This window comes from Myripristis murdjan, chromosome 9, assembly GCF_902150065.1.
Source record: "Myripristis murdjan chromosome 9, fMyrMur1.1, whole genome shotgun sequence".
NCBI lineage: Eukaryota > Metazoa > Chordata > Actinopteri > Holocentriformes > Holocentridae > Myripristis > Myripristis murdjan.
The window spans coordinates 10,405,681-10,426,291 of record NC_043988.1 but is presented as its reverse complement, the minus strand read 5'-3'; the positions used below and the strand labels follow the sequence as shown (position 1 = coordinate 10,426,291).

The window sequence follows — 20,611 nt, the reverse complement described above, 5'->3', positions numbered from 1 at the left end:
CACAGACGAGACAAACACGGTAATTATATCTGAACCGACAAAACCAAGCCTGAGAGCTTCCTTCTTTACACAGCTACAAAACTGACACTTCTAACAAAAACTCAAGCAAGCTAGCTTTAGCATTAGGATTTCCAGTAACAACAACGACAGCTTGGAAGTAATCTGGCGATACAATACCTTTAATTATCGAAACACGTCCCAAAGTTACCCATTAACCTAAACAATGTTGACTTTGGTGTGCCTAAAATCAATACTCCGCTGTCAAGAAAAGAAGTGGAAGTCAACTAAAAACACTGTCAGTGTCACAGTACTACCGCGTGACACAGTGCTCGCTCAACAAATTATCGCGTTTGCGCGTTACCCTGGAGACGATCTACAACACGGCACGTCGCCCCCTTTGCCTCGCAACGCCAGGCTCACAGCCCATCCCTATGCTGTAGAGGTTTGCTCCTCTCACGCAGGCGGTGTACCCTGGAGAAGGAAGTGATGCCTGTGTTTTCTTTTTTTATTCTTTATTGGAAGTTCTGACGTTTGCAAACTTGGCTGTACTGACACCACGTACAAGTGTGCCGGTCGAGTCGGTGTTTGGTGTTTGTCTCGGTCAAATTTCCGTTCAGTTAACTTCAAAACACTAGCCCCACAGTGGGTCAGATATATGTGTTATGTGTTATCTGGCCAGCGCCACGTGTTTCTAGGGTGTCATATAGGAGACGGGCGTACAAACATTTCCAAAGTGTGCTAATCAGTGATACAACTTAGATGCGGCTCGCTCGCTGCTAGCAGAGCATAGCATAGCATTGCGATACTGATAGCCATGAGTCTAGGAAATGTGATAGTGCGAGTTAGCGAGCTTGCGAAACGTATGATAAAAACAGCATCCAGTAGCACTGTCCCAGCTGGTGCTCACTAACCTAATGCATCTGCACTGACATGCTAGCTCGCCAGACTAGCCACCAGTGAAGATATGAGATTACTCTTTCTCGCCTGTCTCAGTCCAAAAACTGGGAACTGCACTACAGCTGAGAGAATAAGGTAAGCTGCTACGTAGCCAAGTTTAGCTAGCTACAGCAGCTGTTGCCAGCCTTTGGTTAGCCTGTGTGAGACTGTCTTGTTGCTGTAGGTTGTGTAGTTATCTGTTAGCATGTAGGCTATCTGCTAAAAGTGAAAGTGACTGCCTGACTGCACCGAGGACCTGTGGAGTAAACCAGGTGTAACATTCATAAGCAGGACGGCGTTAGCTAATTCTTAGCTGCACTTTGTCAACATAACTGGATAAACTTTGAGTATTGTTTTTCACGAGTGAAATAGAAACTTGAATATTAAAATGTTTATCAGGTGTGATGGTACTGCATCTCTGAATCGTAGTTTAGAGCTAACCATATGACATGTCTTTCGACTTGTACTTCCAGCCATACATGATAGTTAGTCACATACTATATGTCCATATATGGATATATAAGGATTGCTCACATGTCACCATGCGTAATTGTCTAATTCTTGATTTTTGCTTTTTGTTTTGTTTGTTTGGTGTTTTTTTTTTTTTTTTTTTTTTTTTTAGGTCTCACGTTGAAGCTGCAGGTCACACATGCGAACTCAGAGATGTGTCAGAATTTCAGTCTGCTGCTGAGGTGGCAAACTTGGTGGCTCAAAATCCACCGTTTGAGGGTGCACTGGCCATACATCTGTTTAAAGCAGGCAGCCTTCTCCTAGGTGAACTCCCTCCCTGAGACATTAAATGTTAGGGCTGCACGATATGCACAAAATTTCGATCCTCAATATTTAGCCCGAATATCTCGATGGCATTGTGAAATGCGATGTGACTGTGGGCTCACATTTAATTGACATTTTAAGCATCATAATACCAAATGGACATAGAAACTGTAGTTATTTAAAGTATTTTATTAATCAGAGACAGGTAAATCACTGTCTTAGGCTGCATTAAAATAAATTTAAAAAAGAAAATCAAACATTTTGCTGCAATTGCTTCTTCAGCACCATGCTTTGACAGTATTTTAAGTGTAAAAACACTGAAAAATGAACGTTCTTCAGAAAATAAACAAAAACAGCATAATAATACCAACTGGATAAAGAAAATGCAAGGCTAACCCTAAATTCACCATCATCCATATCATTGCTTTTGAGATATTAGTAACACACCTGTTCATATCTAGATAACAATATATCGTCCAGCCCTATGAAATATACTCTTATGTCTCCATGCTTGCATTTCATTCATTTTTTGCATCCAATATTGACATTTGTCAGTTTAAATAGGAGGCTACCTCAGTGTCCCGCAGTTGTCAGGACCTCACTGTTTTATGTCTGACTTTTACACCAGACATCCAAGTGCCCTTTGGTGTTATCTTTGGAGGAACAGACATAAATGAAGATGTGAAAGTTGAGCAGAAGCGTGTGGTTATGGAGCAGGTGCTGCAGAAAGCCAGGTGATGTTCATACAAATTGCCATTTTAAGATAGCAGCCATGGGAAAGAAAGACTCACACACTACTAACCCGCCTGCCAAAAGAGTAGAAGATGATGTTCTCAAGTAACTAATGGCTATTTAAAAATAACTGACTTTATTAACAATTAGCTGCATGACTGACTCTGCCATCTCCATTAGAGTGAAACTGTTTGACCAGCAAGATTTTTCAAAAGACAAACAAAATAAATGAAAAAAATAGGACATTTTCCCACAAGTCTAGTATCCTTGAACTCCTTCAGTGCACCTGATTGATATAAAAATGTGCACAGGGTCCAGTTACTTCTTTATCTGTTAACAGTATTATTTTGAAGGCACAGTTTTACCTATGTCTCAGCAAAAGATCTCCCAGATGTATAGTAAACACATCAGTATTTGTGGGAAAATGAGGACTGCAGTCCATGGAGATGTGGATTACTAGCGTGAAAGAATGAGGTTGAATGGTTTTACCACGCCCGCTGAACAGGTTGTGTGTTCTCTCCCCCGCCCCAGCTTAATATTGAAAATTTACACACAGGTTTTTTCAGTATCTTGGCAGCTGCTTTGTATAGTCAGATCAGTGTGTCTGTGTTTTCATTTTGATTGTACAGGCAGTAGGACATCCATCTCTTAAATCTAAGGGGATAATTGCCTTCTGGGACAACTGATGCGATCCAGGTCCCATGACTTCAAAAGTCTGAATCAGCACACCTCCTGCTGTTAATGCCTCACCACGCAAACCTTGATCAGGAAATTCAGTCACCACCCCGAGCCTGTTGGCCCATTTAATAATGTATCCACACACATACAAATCTCCGTCTTTCACTCAACATTTCCTTTGTTTTCCTTTTTGTATTCTTACTATGTTCATCCTTAAATCCTTTACCCTCAAACCAGAAACAGCTTTTCCACTCTAACCTACTCAGTCACAGCTTTCAGCCCTTTTTTTTTTTTTTTTTGCTGTGATTTTCAAAGTTGTCTTTGTTTGAACTCACCATCAGGCACGACAATACAATTGTTTCACTACAATGACCACTTTGAGTCATGAATGGCTAATAATGTTTTTTATTTCCCCTTTTTTAATCAGGTTTGCCGTCGCATTTACTGACAAAATGAAAGAAGCGGCAGAGTTATTTTTGGTATGGTCGAACTATTCTCTTCTTGTTTTTTGTTTGGCTAACACGTAGACACATTTTGCAATCTAATAGTTCAGCAGAATATTTATGATTATGTGACCAGATTGACAAAATTACCATAAATGGGATTTTAATGTAGGCAGAATTCTGACCTTTTTGTTTGTTCTGATTATTTCATGTACTACAAAACAAGCATGCAAATGTAAGACAAATCTAGGTCATTGAACGAGTGAGAGAAAAATGTGTTTTGTTTGCATTTTACTGCATATCAACAGACAGCAGGGACCTGACAGCCTCAATAAATAAAACAGAAGGGTTTTTACCACACAACCACAATATCCTGCCCTGTCCCGTAATAGTTTGGAATTTAAACATTATTACTGTGTTTTATTTTCAGATTAGATTCCACGCCGTGGCTGTAGATTGAGGCGAATGGCATGCTTTATCTCTGCCATTTAGTGCTGACAGCAGGCAGCAAGGACAGGCACCGAGAGGCATTGCCACGCTTTTTATTGAGACAGAAAACACACATAGGGGATGGATCTAGTGTGATAACATCCAGTCAATTTCCTTTCCATCCCCTCTGATTTATTTTGTGGGCTCATCCACGTCATTTAGGGATGACTGCCTCTTGACTCTCTGTTGAAGTTGCGATTCTGTTCAAATATGCCATGTTTGAAGAATACCAACAGCATTAATCAGCTTTGTCCATTGTCTTCCATAACAAGAAAAAATAATAAGCAGTTGTAATTGGTATGAACAAAATCTGACCTTCTAGTATGATCTTTGATTTGAAACGCTTTTATTTATTAAGCTTTGATTACTGTTTTTTCCCCTCTGTTGTATTTCTGCAGCTGTCCCAGAGCTGTAAAATCTATGTCCAGCCCCAAGGTAAGCTCTGCAGGATAAAATATCTTCTTGTCTGTTGCTGTGCATCCTTGACTCTCATTACAGTGTTGCATTCATCAGCTTTGACAGTTTTTCCCCATTATCATAGTCTCTGCAGTACAGAGTTTGTGTTTGCTCTTGCCATTGGCTGTCATGCCATGCAGGACAACCCAAAGCACTCATCTGTGTTGTGTCCCACCAGTAGCCATGTTTGGCAAATAGTGTCCCCACATAGATTAGAGGAGAGCCCCCGGCCAGCTATAGCAGAGCTTGGGCCAGTGGATGCTTATTTTTTATGCCTTTTACCAATAGTAGTCATCTCTAGTGATTTTTATTTTCCGTAGACATCACAGGAATTCTCTTCTTGTTTTTTGTTTGGCTAACACGTAGACACATTTTGCAATCTAATAGTTCAGCAGAATATTTATGATTATGTGACCAGATTGACAAAATTACCATAAATGGGATTTTAATGTAGGCAGAATTCTAACTAGTTGGATTTATATGCACAATTTTGAGTTGCCCAATAAGTAACGAGTATAGCATTAGAAAAAAAGTGTCACCTGCTAAAACTAATTTGTGTCATTTCTTAAGTAAAATGCCTCTCGATAATTTATTGAATGATGTGTAAAGAAATTAGTTTGCTGTTTTCTCTGATACAGGAACATTGTCTAAGAGCACTGTGACTCACTCATTCTACCTTATTTGCTCTTTTCTGCATGGTTTCAAAGGAATCAAGACTGAGGCGGCTGAGAAATTCTGCTGGGCTGAATTCTTGAAGAACTCAGGTATTATTTGGTTTGTTGAAAACTCATGTCTTAACTCCAGCACCACTCCACTGAACAGGCATAAAGAAATACACACTGACGTAAAAAGAACATTCTGTTGATTTCACTCAGCTGATTTCTTTTTTTATCCTCAATTTTACCCCTAATTTTCCTGAGAATGTATTTAGCCTGATATTATTTATTATTTAAAAGTATTTTCATCTTAAAGTTTTTCCCACAGGTTTTGAGTTTACCACCAGTAAAGGAGGTGGTTTGGGTCAGCTAGTGATTGATGACTTGTCATTAACATTTCATTTAGCAAGCCCAATAATAATAATAATTTCTACAATCTCTGAATCTAGTACAAGCTAATGGCATTGCAACATTAACCAACTATTATACTCTCTTCTGGTAAATAGGCTATTTTTCAAACTGTCAGACAAACTCCATTCAGTTTGTAGCAATACACTGCAACTCAGAGCACATATGTGCTGCACCATAGGTACAGTGTATTATGGTAATTGTAGTAAATAATATGGTTTTGGCACTTGACAGCTCTAAATCCTAATTGCTTGAAATCTACATTGGCGTGACCCTCACATTATATCACCCAAAGTTAATCCAAAGCAAAAATGACCTGTTCATTTTCCTGGACACACCCCCTAAATATTTTCATTGAATGGGAAAGACCTTAATCGCCAAAGGTTTAGACCATTAGTGTTCAAATGCTGCATATTTGTAACCATTTGCAATATGAAATACTGCATAAAATCTCAACTCCTCCGCAATGGAGCCAGTATTAGGGAAATAATGGGGGACACTTTCAGACGGCCCCAACATGAACAGTGCTGATCAGAGAGGCGAAGTGATGCTGCACTAATTGAGATGCAGCAGTGGTGGTCCCAGTGTTACAGCTTGTCAGGGAAGGGGTGTTTTTTCTCACAGCCGTCCCTGCTCCTCACCCATTTTCTCTTCCAACTTCAGTCTTCAGCTCCCATTCTATTAGCTCAGAAAATATATGCAATTACTCCAAGCATCTTCACCACAAACGGCCCGGACTTTAAATTTGACGTTGCAGGATGGTGTCCATCCCAGGTACATTAGTGCTCAGGGAGAGCCACACCAGTTGATTAATAGCTGTCCAGCCCATGGCCATTTGTCACCATGCTTTTCAACTGGTGCAAGTAATACTAATTGCACACAGTCACTTCCCCATTTGTCACACATAGAATGGGAGTCCCCGCTTAGGATTTTCTCAAAATGCGGGGAGACCACTGTAATCTGAGTTAAAAAGAGTCTATTCTGCTTATTTTGTGACCTTGAACATGCTGCCCAGTGTGTGTCATAACATAAAGAAAACAATGTGCTAATCAGGAGGCAAGTTCATGTGAGAGGAGGCAACCTCACTTGAGAAATGATTTTCATCTGGTCAGATATTTTTGATTAGTATCTAATTAAAGGAAATAAAGGTTGACAACTACAAATTGTCACATGCTGGCTTAGCTGAGAATGTTGACACAAATCCCACTAACAAAAATATACAGTATAAACTAAATCTTTTATAACTTTACACTGGCTTTTTACAATAGACACATAGTTTTACAAACAGTCCCCTTATGTTTATATATAAAATGAGAAGATTATGGCCTCTACAAGGGACCAGTGAGCTGAAGTAACATTCAAATAAACTCATAAAAAATGAAATCTTTACCTCATCGCTACAAACATGCTGTGGGACTGTCCAGACTGTATTTGTTGTAAAACTGGAAAAACAAGTTCATTTTCAAGCAGTGGTATCATTGCTATTGTTATTTGTTGTCATCATTGTTGTTGGACTTTTACTTTATGCTGTCGAGCGGATTAGTTGTTCCAGTTCCTCTTTTGAATCTTGATGACACCCTTTGTCACCTCCCAGAATTGTTGTTATTATTCAGTCTTCATAACTTCAGCTGTTTTTCAGTTCTCCCCTGACACAGCAATACAGCCTGACAACCTGTACTCTCCCCTGTCGACTCCCGTCTTCCTGTTGTCTTCACACACCCCCAGCACAGTATGGGACATTAGCTCATGTGCATGTTCTCTGTTCTTCAAATCTGAGTTGTTGTTGTTGTTTTATGAATTAATTTCTTAATTTGGAAAGATGCTAATCTAGTAGAAGTCCTAAATTCACCCATCTGGCATGGCGTACTATTACTAAATAAGCAAATTCCTATTGCATGTAGGCTATTTTAGGCTTATTGAAGGTGAGGTGAGGTAAGCTTTGAGTGTAGGGACTAAATTATTCTGGTGTGGCCCAGTGGTGCTGTGGTGCCCCTAAAGACCTTTACCACCAGAACATGACAGAGTTAGAGCCACCCTGCCGCCTGATTGAAGATCTTTGACTTTGTGTGTCAGTGTTAGCCTTTGAGAGTCATGTAAACCTCCAAAGGCGCAGACCACAGCACCGGTATCAGGAGGCTGACGGCCTCTGAAAGACACCCAGTGTGTGTTGTGGTGGGGCCCCTGCTGTGCGTTGTGTTGGTTGGGGTTAGGGGAATAGAAGAGCACTGTGCTGGGAAGAACGGCCCTGCCGAGCAAGGAGCAGTGCTGTGGATCACTGAGGGGCGAGGGGATAAGACCAGGGGCATCTGCTGAGATGGAGGAGTCACACTATAGGTGACATTTACTTTGTCCTCAAGGAATATTGTGATTACTACACAGGCAATTCTCATGAGCTTTCAGTTGGCATAGGAATTAAGTTGCCATAGGAATTGCTAATGATTAGAAAGCAGAGGACGAGTGCTACAAGGTGTCACTTTTTCCGTCTTTTATTAAAGAATAATTTTACTGGCATTCCAAGCCTGACTGAAGTTTTTCTTCTGTTCAGATGATCGGAACCCTTTACCCTCAGAAAATATTCAGTCCTCCTTGAGCTGATGTCACATGTCCCAAAACTTAATGTAGCAGGATCCTGGACTGTTCTTAAACAAAACAAGAACATTTCTTCTTGGAATGAAGGAGCTTTCCTTAAAGGTTAGTTTATGTGTAGTGGGTATTTGTGAGGACTTGGAAGTTGTTTGACTTTATTCTGGTGTTCATGAAATTATTTTTGAATTTGCTCAGCAATGTGGGGGGTCGTTATCATCTTGTAGTATAGGAACATGATTGCGGAACAGTGCTTCTGCACTGTAGGGGGCATCTGGTCCTGTAAAATAATAATAATAAAATAATAATAATAATAATCTTTATTTATATAGCAGTTAATCAAAGCAAAGTGCTTCACTTATCAAGCAAAGAAGACAACAACAAACACAAAAACACAGCAATAGAAGAATAAAAGTGCCAAATGAACCACATAAAAAATAAAAATGGCAAAACCCATAAACGGAATAAAAACTAGTATCAGATGAAGGAAGGCCGTGTGATAAAAGTATGTTTTAAGCTTAGATTTAAAAGAAGCCACTGCCTCAGCCTGCCGTATTTCCTCAGGCAGGGTGTTCCAGCGCCTCGGGGGTCTTATTTCAAAAGCTCTGTCCCCCTTAGTCTTCAGCCAAGAGTCTAGATCAGATAGAAGGCCCCTGCCCGAAGGATCTCTTAAATGCAAGCAGGGTCATACGGGGATAAAAGATCCGAGATATACCGAGGAGTCAGACCATGTAGTGCCTTGTAAGTAATTAAAAGAACCTTAAAATCAATTCTAAAATGCACTGGAAGCCAGTGTAAAGAGGCTAAAGCTGGGGTGATGTGTTCAAACCTGTTTACTCTGGTTAAAAGCCAGGCAGCTGAATTCTGTACTATCCGTAGCCGGGCTACAGTTTTCCTATTTAGGCATGTAGAGAGGCTATTACAGTAATCCAGGCGTGATGAGATAAAAGCATGTAAATTGGCCTCATATTCCTGAGTCGTTATACAACCATGCAGAGCAATTATCAGCTCTAACAACTCCCACGAGATAGCTGCCCTTATTACACGCCGCCACTGTGTTTAACAGTTGGCAAAACACATTGTGGATTGAAGACACCTTTTGGCTTTTTGAACGTACACCTGTCTGGATGAAGGCAAGCGGGATGAAAGGCAGCTCTCTTGTAATGCCTCTCTTTTAATCTGATCTCCTGTTGGTGAACTTGAGTTTGTGAACACCATTCCTGCTTGTACTTTGTCCAGCATATCATGGGATGTCACACCGGTCCCCTTGCCACTTTAAATATTTTTTTATTTGTCCACACTGAAACTTGGTAAGCTCATTTGCTTTGGAAACTCACATAATATAATAGTGTTGATCATCAGACCTCTTTTAAAATTGATTTATCCTGGTAATTGGCATCCACCTTAATATGATTAGGGTCGCAAAATTCCAGGAATTTTCAAAGTTGGAAACTTTTCATTGGAATTAATGTGAATAAACTGGAAATTTGCCAAATTTCAGGTTCGTTTATAAAAGGGAACTTAAATGTAGTTGGAAAAAAAACCCCATCTTACTCTGCACTGTGCATTCCTCAATCCCATCCACACAGGGCACTACTTCATGCATGGCGACCACACCCCCTGCATGTGCTGTGCATTTCTCCGTCACATGCACAGATCATTTCTAGAATCCTGCACATTACTGCAGGACTGCTGAAGCCACACTACTGCGATTGAGGAAAAATGCAGAAACCAGGGGCTTGAGAAGCTTGAGAAAAAATGCTTCCTTTTTACATTTTTTTTTTACTGCTTCTGTAATTATGATTTATTTGGGTCAACATATAAGGCTTTTTTTAAATAAAGTGTTTCCATTATTTTGTCCATTCCCTGCAGCCTCTGCCGTGTGTCACCCTGTCGCAGTTGGCAGTTAAACTAGCAGGGACCACTAAAACCATCCAGACAGATGTACGCTCTCTCACACACACACACACACACTCATACACACAACTACTGATAAGCGTTGAGGGGCTATGCAGAATACCCTCAAATCAAAGGTAGATGAACAAAAATGTGTTTTGCATACAACTCACAGAAGAGCAAAAAAAAAAAAAGAGGGAGAAAAGATTGCTGCTGGCACAACAGATGATTTGTACAATTTGTTTTTTTTCCCCTGTGGAAAGATGAATTGTTTCTTAGTACCAGAGGATTCTTTATTATTTCTTTGAGCTTGAATTTTTTGCTCATTTTTACATTTTCTGAGGTAGTGACAAGGGTGTTTGCCTTAGCTGATGTGCTTTTTCATCCCATGAATCACTGCAAGGAAATTTGATACATCCCACAGATGAGGAGCTTTTTTGACAATCGGCTCCTGGGATCAGGGTCAATGCCCAGACTCCGCTGTCATTTTAAGATGCTCTTTAATAGCATTAAAAGAGCTGCCTTAGCCTCCTGATCTGGACTTATCTGGCAGCAGGGGATTTCACTCAATGCACACTAAGACTGTCACTGTGCTTTAAGCACCTGTTTGTGTCTGTCTACACTATTATTTTCGGAATGCCGTGTCTCAGTTTGTCACGACACTCAGAAAATACATTTTATTCTGCGCTTTTTTTTGTAAGTGGCTTCAAGTTTGATGCAGCATTGCTTTGCCAGCATAACCACTGAGTTTCATTCTCTCAACTTTTTTTTTTATGATTCATCCATTTGAGTCCATGCCAAGCAGAGAAGGTCTGGGATCAAGAGAGGATTTGCTGACACTAGGGTTATCCGTCTGTTGTTTCAAACTGTTAGAAATCTGCTTGAGTTGGTATAAAGTAGAGTTCTTATATTGAGCCAACAGACCTTGACCTTTAAATGTTGCCTTCATACTGACCCTACTGTAAGTCTGTGGAACCAAGACTCTTTACTCAGGCATTTTGATAAACTGGGCATAATCACTTTAAAATCCCCAAATATACTCTTCATTCGGCACATGAGATAGCAAAAGTTAAATCAGCTTAAACTCAACTCCAGGTGCTGAGATGGGAAAGTTTGACTGTGTGTGTGTGTGGGTGTGGGTGTGTGTGTGTAGGTGTGTGTGTGTGTGTGTGTGTGTGTGTGTGTGTGTGTGTGTGTGTGTGTGTGTGTGTGTGTGTGTGGTGTGTGTGTGTGTGTGTGTGTGTGTGTGTGTGTGTGTGTTTGAGAGAGAGAGTTTGAGAGTGAGTAGACAAGATAGACTGGATGTGTGGCTTATTTCTACATGAACATCCACAAAGACAGAGCAACACCTTTTGTGTTGCACCCCAGGACTTATAGTTCAATACCCATTTTTGGAGTATATTGGTACCCATTTACATTTGGGTTGCCTCTGATCTCAGGGAGTCCTGAATATACTGAGTACTATTGGTCTATTTCCTAGTGAAACAGAGTTGTCGGACAGTTGCAAAGGTATGACTGATCAACATGTTGCCTCCCTTATATGCTAAGAACCGTGAACATTTATATCACCTGTTCAAAGAACAGGGACTGCAATAAGAAATACATAAGATAAATCTGACTCTTGCAGACTAGCGCGCATGTTGCTGAAATGTCATTCGATGTTTGAGTTATTTGGGTCGGGACTTTTATCTGCTGGTGTTGGTCAGATACGCAACAGTAGTTGTTGGCATAGCGCACCACCATATGCCTGCCAGTTCACCACTAATCTCAGGATTGAACATGAAAGGTGGATGATCTGGGAAAAGAGCCGATTTAGTCTTGCCTACCTCTCAATTAAAGCCTAGTTTCCCAAAACATTTGATGTTAGCGTTATGTTGAGTTAGCTAATCTTGAGCTATGCAGTGATCAAATTGTCATCCCCATGCACTGGCTCTGTGGTTACGATGCCAGTATTACACACTGATTAGGCGACAACCTTCCAGTGTTTTCAGGAGACTATTTCCCTGCTGAGTGTTACTGCTCTGATCGGAGAATTATGTGAGCACATTAGTCACTGCTGTCTTATTTTCCTCATGACCTTGGGTGATGTATTGCTTTCATTATCTGCCGGTGTAGTTTGGATGTTCATTATGCAGTGTTTTGATACTGTGGCACTGTCTGTCTGTGTGTCTGGCCTCTCTCCAGGTGTAAGCAGGGAGGATGTGGATGATCTGAACGTCTTCCTTCTAGTCTGTGGGTTGAGAAGAGTCAAGGACCCCCTATATCTGGTGGAGGCCTTTTCAGGTATGCCATCCATTTTTAAATATGTATAGGTAGCAAACAACATCAAGCAAGCATGTGAGTAAATTAGGAATACGACTATGAGGAGGCCTGTTGAAAGAAGGGAGGCTGCATTTTCCTGCCTTGAGATAAGTCCCCAAAATACAAAGCTGTTTTGATTGAGTTCCTGTGCAGGATTAGACTTCGGGAGTGAATGGCTGTGCCCTCTTCCGCTGGGCTTGAGTGATCACTATCCAGTTTAATGAGCATGAAAACAATGTAAATTGTGTGTCATGGCCATCTCAATCACTACATTTCAAACTCAGCTGAATATGTGTAGGATGCTCTAGTGTGGTGCCTGAGAAAGTCATTAAAACATCAATTCACAGAGTTTATTGTGGCAAATGTTTCAGCGTCTAGTGAAATTTATGCAAAGGCGTAGTGAGGATCTAACAGTTCATGTTAGCCTACAAATTGGTAGCTGAAAATGCATTGTGATGGACAGGATTGAACATGTTTTTGGGTGTGTAGACTCAAAGATAAACTTGTAAACAACATGTCAGAGGCTCACACACACATTAAAAGAATATAATTAATTTGTAAACCTATGGGGTATGCAAAATGTTATAAAGTCCATAATTCGGGTGCAATAATCTATTGTAAATTATAATTGATTGTTTATAATAAAAAATCAATAAAATGCTAATCACAGAAATCATTGCTGCAAACTGGTTAGTCTTCAAGGAGGGCCTTGCTGATTTATTTTTAGGAAATTACATCAAATCCAGCAGATGCTTCTGTTTTAATATTTGTTTTGTCTGTTTTGAAGTTTTTGCTCATGATTTTCCTGTTAAATGCCATTGCAGCTGTGCTGAGACTATCACTCAGTGACGCAGCTTCATTAACTTTTTGCTTGTTAATTAGCCATGGAATAGCAAAAGAACAACATTACAAACATTAAGCATGAAAACGGCACCAGAAACATATTGTAAATCACCAGTCCCTGTATTCAAACAGTATTTATGTGTTTTATGATGAATTTTTCATTGATATGTTATTTTAATTTATTTGATTTAATAGAAAGTGCTGCAACAGACAACTCTGTTAAAATGATAGCACTAGAGACCTCAGCCAAAGACTATTTAGAAAAATGCACTTGTTTCATCTTGCCTGTAATAGTACTTTTTCTGGGAATATTTTTAAAACGTTAAGAATTACATACAAAAACCACTTGACCCAGGCCTGGGAAGAGGCTGCAACTGTTCTCATTTTTACACCCACTCCCATGGCGTTTATGGCATTGCTGTCGTTTGGTGTCTTTCAGAGTGGCATTGTGAGAATCCCCAGAATGTGTTGGTCATTATTGGTCCAAAGGTAAGTAGTTCCAATAGTCTTTTTGCTTTCAAGTCGCGTGTCTCTTGCTGTACAGTGTGGCTCTGTGCTGTCAAAGTTATCAAGCAACCTGCAACCTTCCATGAGGCCTCTAATTGGATATAGCAAAGAAACCAGCATTAGCTGTTTAGCTGGAATTATGGCCAGCGTCTTCTGCAAACAGGAGGGTTAGCAGGGCCTGTTTTCCGTTTGTGCAAATTTGCCTGGCTGTTCACCAGAGTGGATTGCCCTCTTCACGTCAGCATTTGTCTGAATAGTGAGCTCTGTAGAGCCAAGGTTTTGGTGCAGGCTTGTATTGGTACATCTGCTGCTATAGATTACAGCCAAGGAAGATGTACACTTGTCACGAGAAAGTCACACACCATCATGCATCTGTCCCATGCATGTTCTGAATCTGATCATTCCAGAAGTCATTAAATATACAGGCTGTGGGTCCTTATGTCAGACAAGTAATTTCTAAAATAATACAATTGGAAATGCATATAGCTTGCCAGATTATCAAAAAGTCAACCAACCGACCCGCCAGTCAAATTGGAGGATGGGGGTTTTCATACATACAGAGCTTTATTGGACTTCTTTTTTTTCTCCTGCTGAACTGATTGAACTTTTATGTTAGGTGCTTGAATTTCCATCTGCTTAGAGGTGCCACAGAGAAAAGTCATTTCCTGGCCAGCAGTGACAGGATCAGTGGTCTTACAGTAGCTCTGCTCTTCTTTCCTGTTACAATTCAGTCCCCCTCACATTGGTTGCCCTTATAGCTTTGTCTCTATCCTGTCTTCTCCCGGGCTCACTTTCATAAGACATCAATGCATTTCAGTGTCTTTCCTTTCTTTCAAACAGCGGTGTCAGACTAAAGGTATGTTCTGTCTCCGCTTTGTTCAAACACCACCTTGATTATAGTTGGCCAGGGGCACGCCACCATCTTGGCTGATGGTTTACCGCTGCTTTTTTGTTCTGCTTTGCTTTGTGTGTTTGTTTGATAAGAGAGTTCAGTGGAAGCAGAGACATATGTGACTCATGTAGACACACATGAATCACCGGGTTGTTTGACAAATCCATGCTTGTTTTTTTTTTGTTTGTTTTGTTTTCCCACAGAAAATAATAAGCAGACTTGTATGGAAAAAAACACTACATTCTAAACTTAATTTGTGATATAAATTCAGTTTATTATTATTGCCTGATTAGATGGAGTAAGGAAGACTGGACCATAGTGCCTCTAAACTGGTGTAAACACAAGGATCCAAGAGCCATTTAACCATTTAGTCTGTGGTGGGGTGGGTAGATGGGTGATTTTGTCTGAACAATAAACAAAACATAAATCAATATATTTCCATGCTTGAGAATTATAAACAGAGTACAGAATTACTCTTACATTATTAATGCATCCACTAAGGTTAAGAGGGAATCTTTTTAAGCCTTCATCAGGATCTATTTATATAGAAAACAGAAGTAAATAAAGGATAAGAAATTATAAGACCACTTTTCTCTTTCTCCTCTAAATTTAACTTTCAGTTTTTCCTTCCAGGCAAACTTACTTAAAGGTTTCCACTTTATCTCTCTGGTAGGTATATTAAAGGGCTCCAAAACAATACATCATGATCTGTTTGGGAGTCAGATACACACATTAAGTTGGGATGCATAAACTGAGAGTTAACTCAAAAGATATAAACAGTAAGTCATATAAAGCAAAATAGCAAAATAATTTCAAACAAACTTACTGGTGTGGCAGAACGGTCTCAGACAAAGGATTTGAACAACACACCCAGTCTGCTCTCTCTCTCTGTCTCTCTCTCTCTAAACTTAGATATATAGATATAGATATAAACCTCCCCTTTTCTGCACTCCTTCCCTGTGTGCAGACAGGTATATCTCTTCACCCACTCCAACCTTCATGAAGTTTCTTGAACTCATACTGTATATTTACAGCAGTACTGCACTGCTGTTTTCCCCCTATTAATTTTATTATCCCTGTATGTGTTCGGTGATAACAGTCAGTCATAAAATATGGTTGTAAAGACGTAAACTATCATAAAAATACAAACTCATTGCCACTGCTTAACATTGGTGTTAGAATAAGGTTTGCTTAGCTCAAGCTGTAATGAGCTGCTGTGAAACACTGGAGGATGGATTCAAGTCATAGTTTTTTTTGCACAGCTCTCTCACCACAGCATCAACGAGGAGAATTCAGGTCAGACAGTCAAGGATGACACACTTCACGTCTCTGTACCTGGGCACTGTCAAATATCACAATGTACAGCAACATGGACAAGACAGTTTGTTGCCATAATAGACGACAAGGTATGACAGTTTGGAGAGAAAGAAAATGTGAATTTTCATATTGGTGTTCACGGGGAGTGTCTTTAATCTGGTATCTGCCTTCCCCTTCTCATTGGTCACATTGCTCTCCTTGATTTCTGTCTATACACTGAGACTATAGAGAAATTGTGCTTTAAATAACAGATTACACGTTTGTTAGTAAAGCCTGTATCATCGCCATGATGTTTCCCCTGCTGGGTATAGAAGGTCTGTTCAACCCCAGATCACACAAAATGCTCTCAGTTTAGGCTCTTTGATTTAAACGTGCACGTGCTTTGTGGCATATTTCAATTCACAAATGCCATGAGTGATAAAATAAAAGAGAAAATAGTAGCAGCTTGCTTGGCAGCATCTTTGACCCGAATTGCTACGCTTTGACTTTTCTGTGGGCAGGCTAATGCACGCAAATCCCACATCGCAATTAATCAGATTGGCCACTCACCCCACCCTGACCTCAATCTCTGAAAATACAGGATTTTCAGAGACTGTTTTGCTCATGATAGAAATTATTGTGTCATTGTTTATCTTATGTTCCTGATGAAACCATGGCAGACATCCTTGACAGAACAGAGCTTTGGCAGTGTGAAGAGTCCCGCTTTCCTTTTTAATCTTCCTGTCTTTTTTCTCAGATTGATCCTGTGCTCACAGTAGAAGTTGAGGCTGTTGCTAAAAGGTAATGCCTTTTGTTTTCTTTGAGGTTTTTACTCAGTCACACAGGTCATATAAGCAAACTCACAATCTGGCAAGCCTGTGTTCCTATGAGAAATTCAAAGACTTATATGCTTATCCTTCTATTTGTCCCATGTGGCAAAAGATGATCAGCAACTTTTGTTTACATCTGCCGTACCGTAATGTGAACATAATGCAAATCTGAGGAAAGTGCAAAGATCCTCTTTTCTTCTTCTTCTTCTTCTTCTACTCTCAAGTCCTGGCTGATCTTGCTGTCTCTCGCCAAAGGGCCTTCACCACAGCGAAGGTGTTTTAGACAGGGAGCTGCCCTCTCTGGTTAGGACTTTACCTGGACTCAATGTGCATGTCACACATAGTGCACCCATGTTTCCTGCCCTGAGCTTGTCACTGCTGTTCAACATCATTCATGCCTCAGTGAACCCTGAGTCACACAGTACTGAGCTCTGCCACTGATTCTGCAGAACAGCAGGGGTCTTCCTGGCCCAGGAGAGGAGCCAACAGGAGCTTCATGCCGCCTTGAAGAGGAGCTTCGCTGTGGTAAACAGCTCGGTCTCGGAGGGCATGTCCGCCGCCATCTTGGAGGTAAACATCCTCAGGGCACTGGGGTTAATTGGAAAACAGCTGCCAAACACAGATTTGTTTTTATAGCTCATACCTTGTAGGGCAAGATAATATATTGATATGAAGATTTGATTCATCAGAGTAAATAACAGTAATGTCCCAGCCAAAGCTCCTCAGATTTCTAAAGCATGTGAATATTTACAGGTGTCTTTATCTCACCTTTCTTGTTCAGCTACAGTGTTATCTGACCACTACAGGGGCAATTACCCAAATTAATTGCTTGAGTGCGATCTTCCCATTCCTGAGTGAGCAAAACTATAATCCACTTAATCTCTTTTAAACACTGTCAATTAAGACAATCCACCAAAGGCTTAAAGTCTGATTAGTATGTTAACATGTTTCACTTGACAACCTGCTGAAGAGGTATTAGCCGTTACAGACTAATAATATCTTAAGAGTGAGCCAAGGCACTGAAGGGCTCAGGAGCCTCACTGTAGAACCTTTGTCAGGTGATTTTAGTTCTAATAAGGATAGTGGGAGTGAGCCTATGAGGGATTGACATCTTATTTCTGTGACAATGTGAAATCAGTGAGTTTGAATGGTGAATGCTGTCCCTTCTGGCAGGCCATGGATGTTGGGGTGCCCGTGGTGGCCAGGGACATTCCAGGGAATGCAGCCGTGGTGCAGAATGAGGTCACAGGCCTCCTGTACTCAACTCCTCAGGTATATAGTGACAACAACAATGACCAGGTCACCACACACGTTAAGCCCTGTTAAGCTTTAACACCTTTTGTGTAAATAGGCCAGAGAAGAGATATAGAGTGTTCTCTCCAGCCACTCTTCTCACTTCAACTGACCTGGAAAGTATTTATTGCTCATAAAATGTTTGAAGGAAGTGTTATTGGACCACCATGTGTGTACAATATTACATTGTATTACCTTTTTCAACCAGGAAAACTCTTCGTTTATGCATTTTTGTAAAGGTTTGTACTTAAAATTCTTATTTTTAGTCCAATTTAGCAGGTAAAGTATAACAAAAGTAGCAGTTCTGATAGTTCTTCATTGGCTTGGATTTGAATAAAAAAGAACAGTGTTCAGGGACAGACTAAAGGTATCTTCTGAAGCACATGGTGATGCAACACATAGCAGCAAGCAGGCAAGTGCAAAATGGAGAACTCCCTTGGGAACTCTTGAACCTGATGTTTAACGAGGTTTAAAGCAGAAATAGGTTAAGGCCAGTTGGCAGAAGGGGCTGTAGCAGGGTGGTATGAAGACGCCGTGCTGTAGCGTGATGTCCCCGTCATGGCAGGAGATAAGTCCTCTCTAGGGAAGGTCACGTGTGCTCAACTGAAATCCTCACCAGAGGAACCTCTCACAGATGGCTAGAGCAACCAGGGTCGGATAAACCTGAAAATACTGATCAGCATCAAGTGTTAGTCTCTGTGTCAAAACTTTCTCCTAGCGGATCGCATACACAAACCCATTCACTTAATTTTGCACACAACTCTCTCCTTGATTGACAATGCTTGTGACTCCACAAGCCCTTAAAGTAATTAAATGAGGAGTGCACTTGTTGAGAAAAGTAAACAAACAATGAAGTACTTGAGGTGTTTTAAAAGAGAAAATGGCATTTCCAGTCTGCCATTACAGTATGCTATGAGAGTGAAGTGATTGTAAGCATGCTGCTCATAAGTTCAGCTTTAATCCTGTTGTTGCGGATTTATAGCTCTCATATGGCCATACAGTGGAGCCACTTCAAGGGAAGAGCCTCTCCAAACATGATCACATCACTTGAGTGAAGTGAAGTGGCTTGCTGAGTCTGGCAGTGGCTAAAACTATGTGCACCCACTTGCTCCCTGGGCAGTAGATGTTGGCTGTCATGCTGCAGAATACACTATAAGGCTCTTTGACAAGGTTGTGTTGGAGCCTCCTCTCGGCCCGTTGGGCCTACAAATGAGCCACCAGATTTTTAAAGGACTTGCAGGCCATTCACGTCTCATCAGTGCACAGGGACGGCATCATTACTCATTTTGTAATTGCTTTGTATTTTACCCCTCATCTTCCCTGTGTCCTCATGACAGCTGGTGTGGGAGCATTGTTTTAATAGTACCAGTCACTTTGTTTGTGTTCTCCCTGCAAATGAGAGATGACCAGGATAGATTGAAAAGGGCTGTTGGACAGGCATATTTGGAACAGGAGTCATAAATGTGTCCATCTGTTAGCAATGTGCACTTTTAAAAGAGTATTCACTAATCAGTGTACTGGCTTTCATTGGAGTTCTGCGCTTTTGCTTTAGAATATCTTTCATACTCTTTAAAAGCTATCAGGCAAGTTTAATGGCAGGCTTCATGTGGCATTTGGCAGGTGATGAAACTCACTGTGTTTTCATCCATTCCAGGAATTTGTGCGCCAGTCTCAGAGGCTGTTGTCAGATCGTGAGCTGAGGGAGAGAGTGGTGAGGAAAGGAAAACTCTATGTGGAGGAACATCACAGCCTCAAACAGGAGAGAGAGACCTACCAGAGGCTAATAGAGACTCTACACTGATCAGAGTAATGCCGCTCAACCCCACTCTGTTTACTCTCTTAGGAACTTTAGGGGCTGAGAACAGAGCATTACATCTGTTTACTTATCATGGGTATAAATATCACAGGTGTCTTTATGCCAAGTCTTTGAATTAAAATAGCGAGCTGTAGCCATATCTGAGCAGAACAATCCACAACCCAGCCTTGTCTGAGCTGGCTGATTTACAGTAAATTATGCTGCAGAGCACTTTAAACCAAAGAGTTAGAGATGATTGGGGTGTGATAATTGTGCCATTCCTCTGTTTATATATTTTATGTATTTCAAAATTCAGGACATATTTTACTATTATTTATCTTTTAACATAAATCCAAGAAAAATAAGTTTTTGCTGTTTCTTTATTCAATAAAAGGGATGAATGATGGAAAATGCTGTTTATGTGTTGCTTATCTCCTCTGCTTATCTTTAAATGTGATTTGAAATTTTGTTTGTATTCAAAGTTATTATGAAATGATTCATCATCATTGAGACAACTATGGTTGGTCTGTCACACTTTGACATAAAGTTCTGGAGGTGCTGTTATCTTTGGCTCTCCGTCAAAATGCAGTGTGGGTTCAGGTTGTCCAATCCTATAAAAAAGCTATACTATATGTCTACTGTTTCCTTATTTCAGTTACCATAGTTCTCACATTAGATTTACAGAAAGTGCAACGGTTGAAGCCCACACATTCAAAGGCCCAGCAAAAACAATTTTGTTTAAAGGGTAGGGGGTCACTAAAGGTTCATGTAATTTGTTTTCACAAAGGTTGATTTTGGCAACA

General features: G+C 40.5%; 2 protein-coding genes across 5 annotated transcripts in view; one reads left to right on the top strand and one right to left on the bottom strand.

Annotated features, from left to right (window-relative positions):
• Nucleotides 1-396, bottom strand: part of slc15a4 (solute carrier family 15 member 4) — a 29,137-nt gene extending 28,741 nt beyond the window's left edge. Inside the window, exon 1 of the mRNA XM_030059794.1 lies at nt 178-396. The gene's annotated coding sequence lies outside the window, so the exon portion shown is untranslated. The remainder of the gene's footprint in view (nt 1-177) is intronic.
• glt1d1 (glycosyltransferase 1 domain containing 1) lies at nt 359-20,301 on the top strand. Of its 4 annotated transcripts, none has more exons than XM_030059798.1 (13): nt 359-1,032; nt 1,559-1,710; nt 2,339-2,444; nt 3,548-3,599; nt 4,451-4,487; nt 5,216-5,272; nt 12,236-12,334; nt 13,635-13,684; nt 15,857-16,000; nt 16,648-16,691; nt 17,175-17,290; nt 17,894-17,992; nt 19,668-19,803. In XM_030059798.1, exons 1-12 carry the CDS (start codon nt 965-967, stop codon nt 17,959-17,961), a joined length of 993 nt encoding a protein of 330 aa, XP_029915658.1. In that variant the 5' UTR covers nt 359-964; the 3' UTR covers nt 17,962-17,992; nt 19,668-19,803. The 4 variants fall into 4 exon arrangements, with proteins under 4 accessions (XP_029915658.1, XP_029915655.1, XP_029915659.1 ...); XM_030059795.1 differs by having other exon boundaries at nt 363-1,032; nt 17,170-17,290; nt 19,668-20,301; XM_030059799.1 differs by lacking the exon at nt 15,857-16,000 and having other exon boundaries at nt 363-1,032.
• The last annotated feature ends 310 nt before the right edge of the window (nt 20,302-20,611 follow it).

Bases quoted from the DNA above. Each gene is read 5' to 3' on its own strand.
- glt1d1 (XM_030059795.1), top strand. From the start codon at position 965: ATGAGATTACTCTTTCTCGCCTGTCTCAGTCCAAAAACTGGGAACTGC. The intron at 17,291-17,893 runs GTAAACATCCTC...CCCTTCTGGCAG, and splicing joins TGTCCGCCGCCATCTTGGAG to GCCATGGATGTTGGGGTGCC. The intron at 17,993-19,667 runs GTATATAGTGAC...CATCCATTCCAG, and splicing joins TCCTGTACTCAACTCCTCAG to GAATTTGTGCGCCAGTCTCA.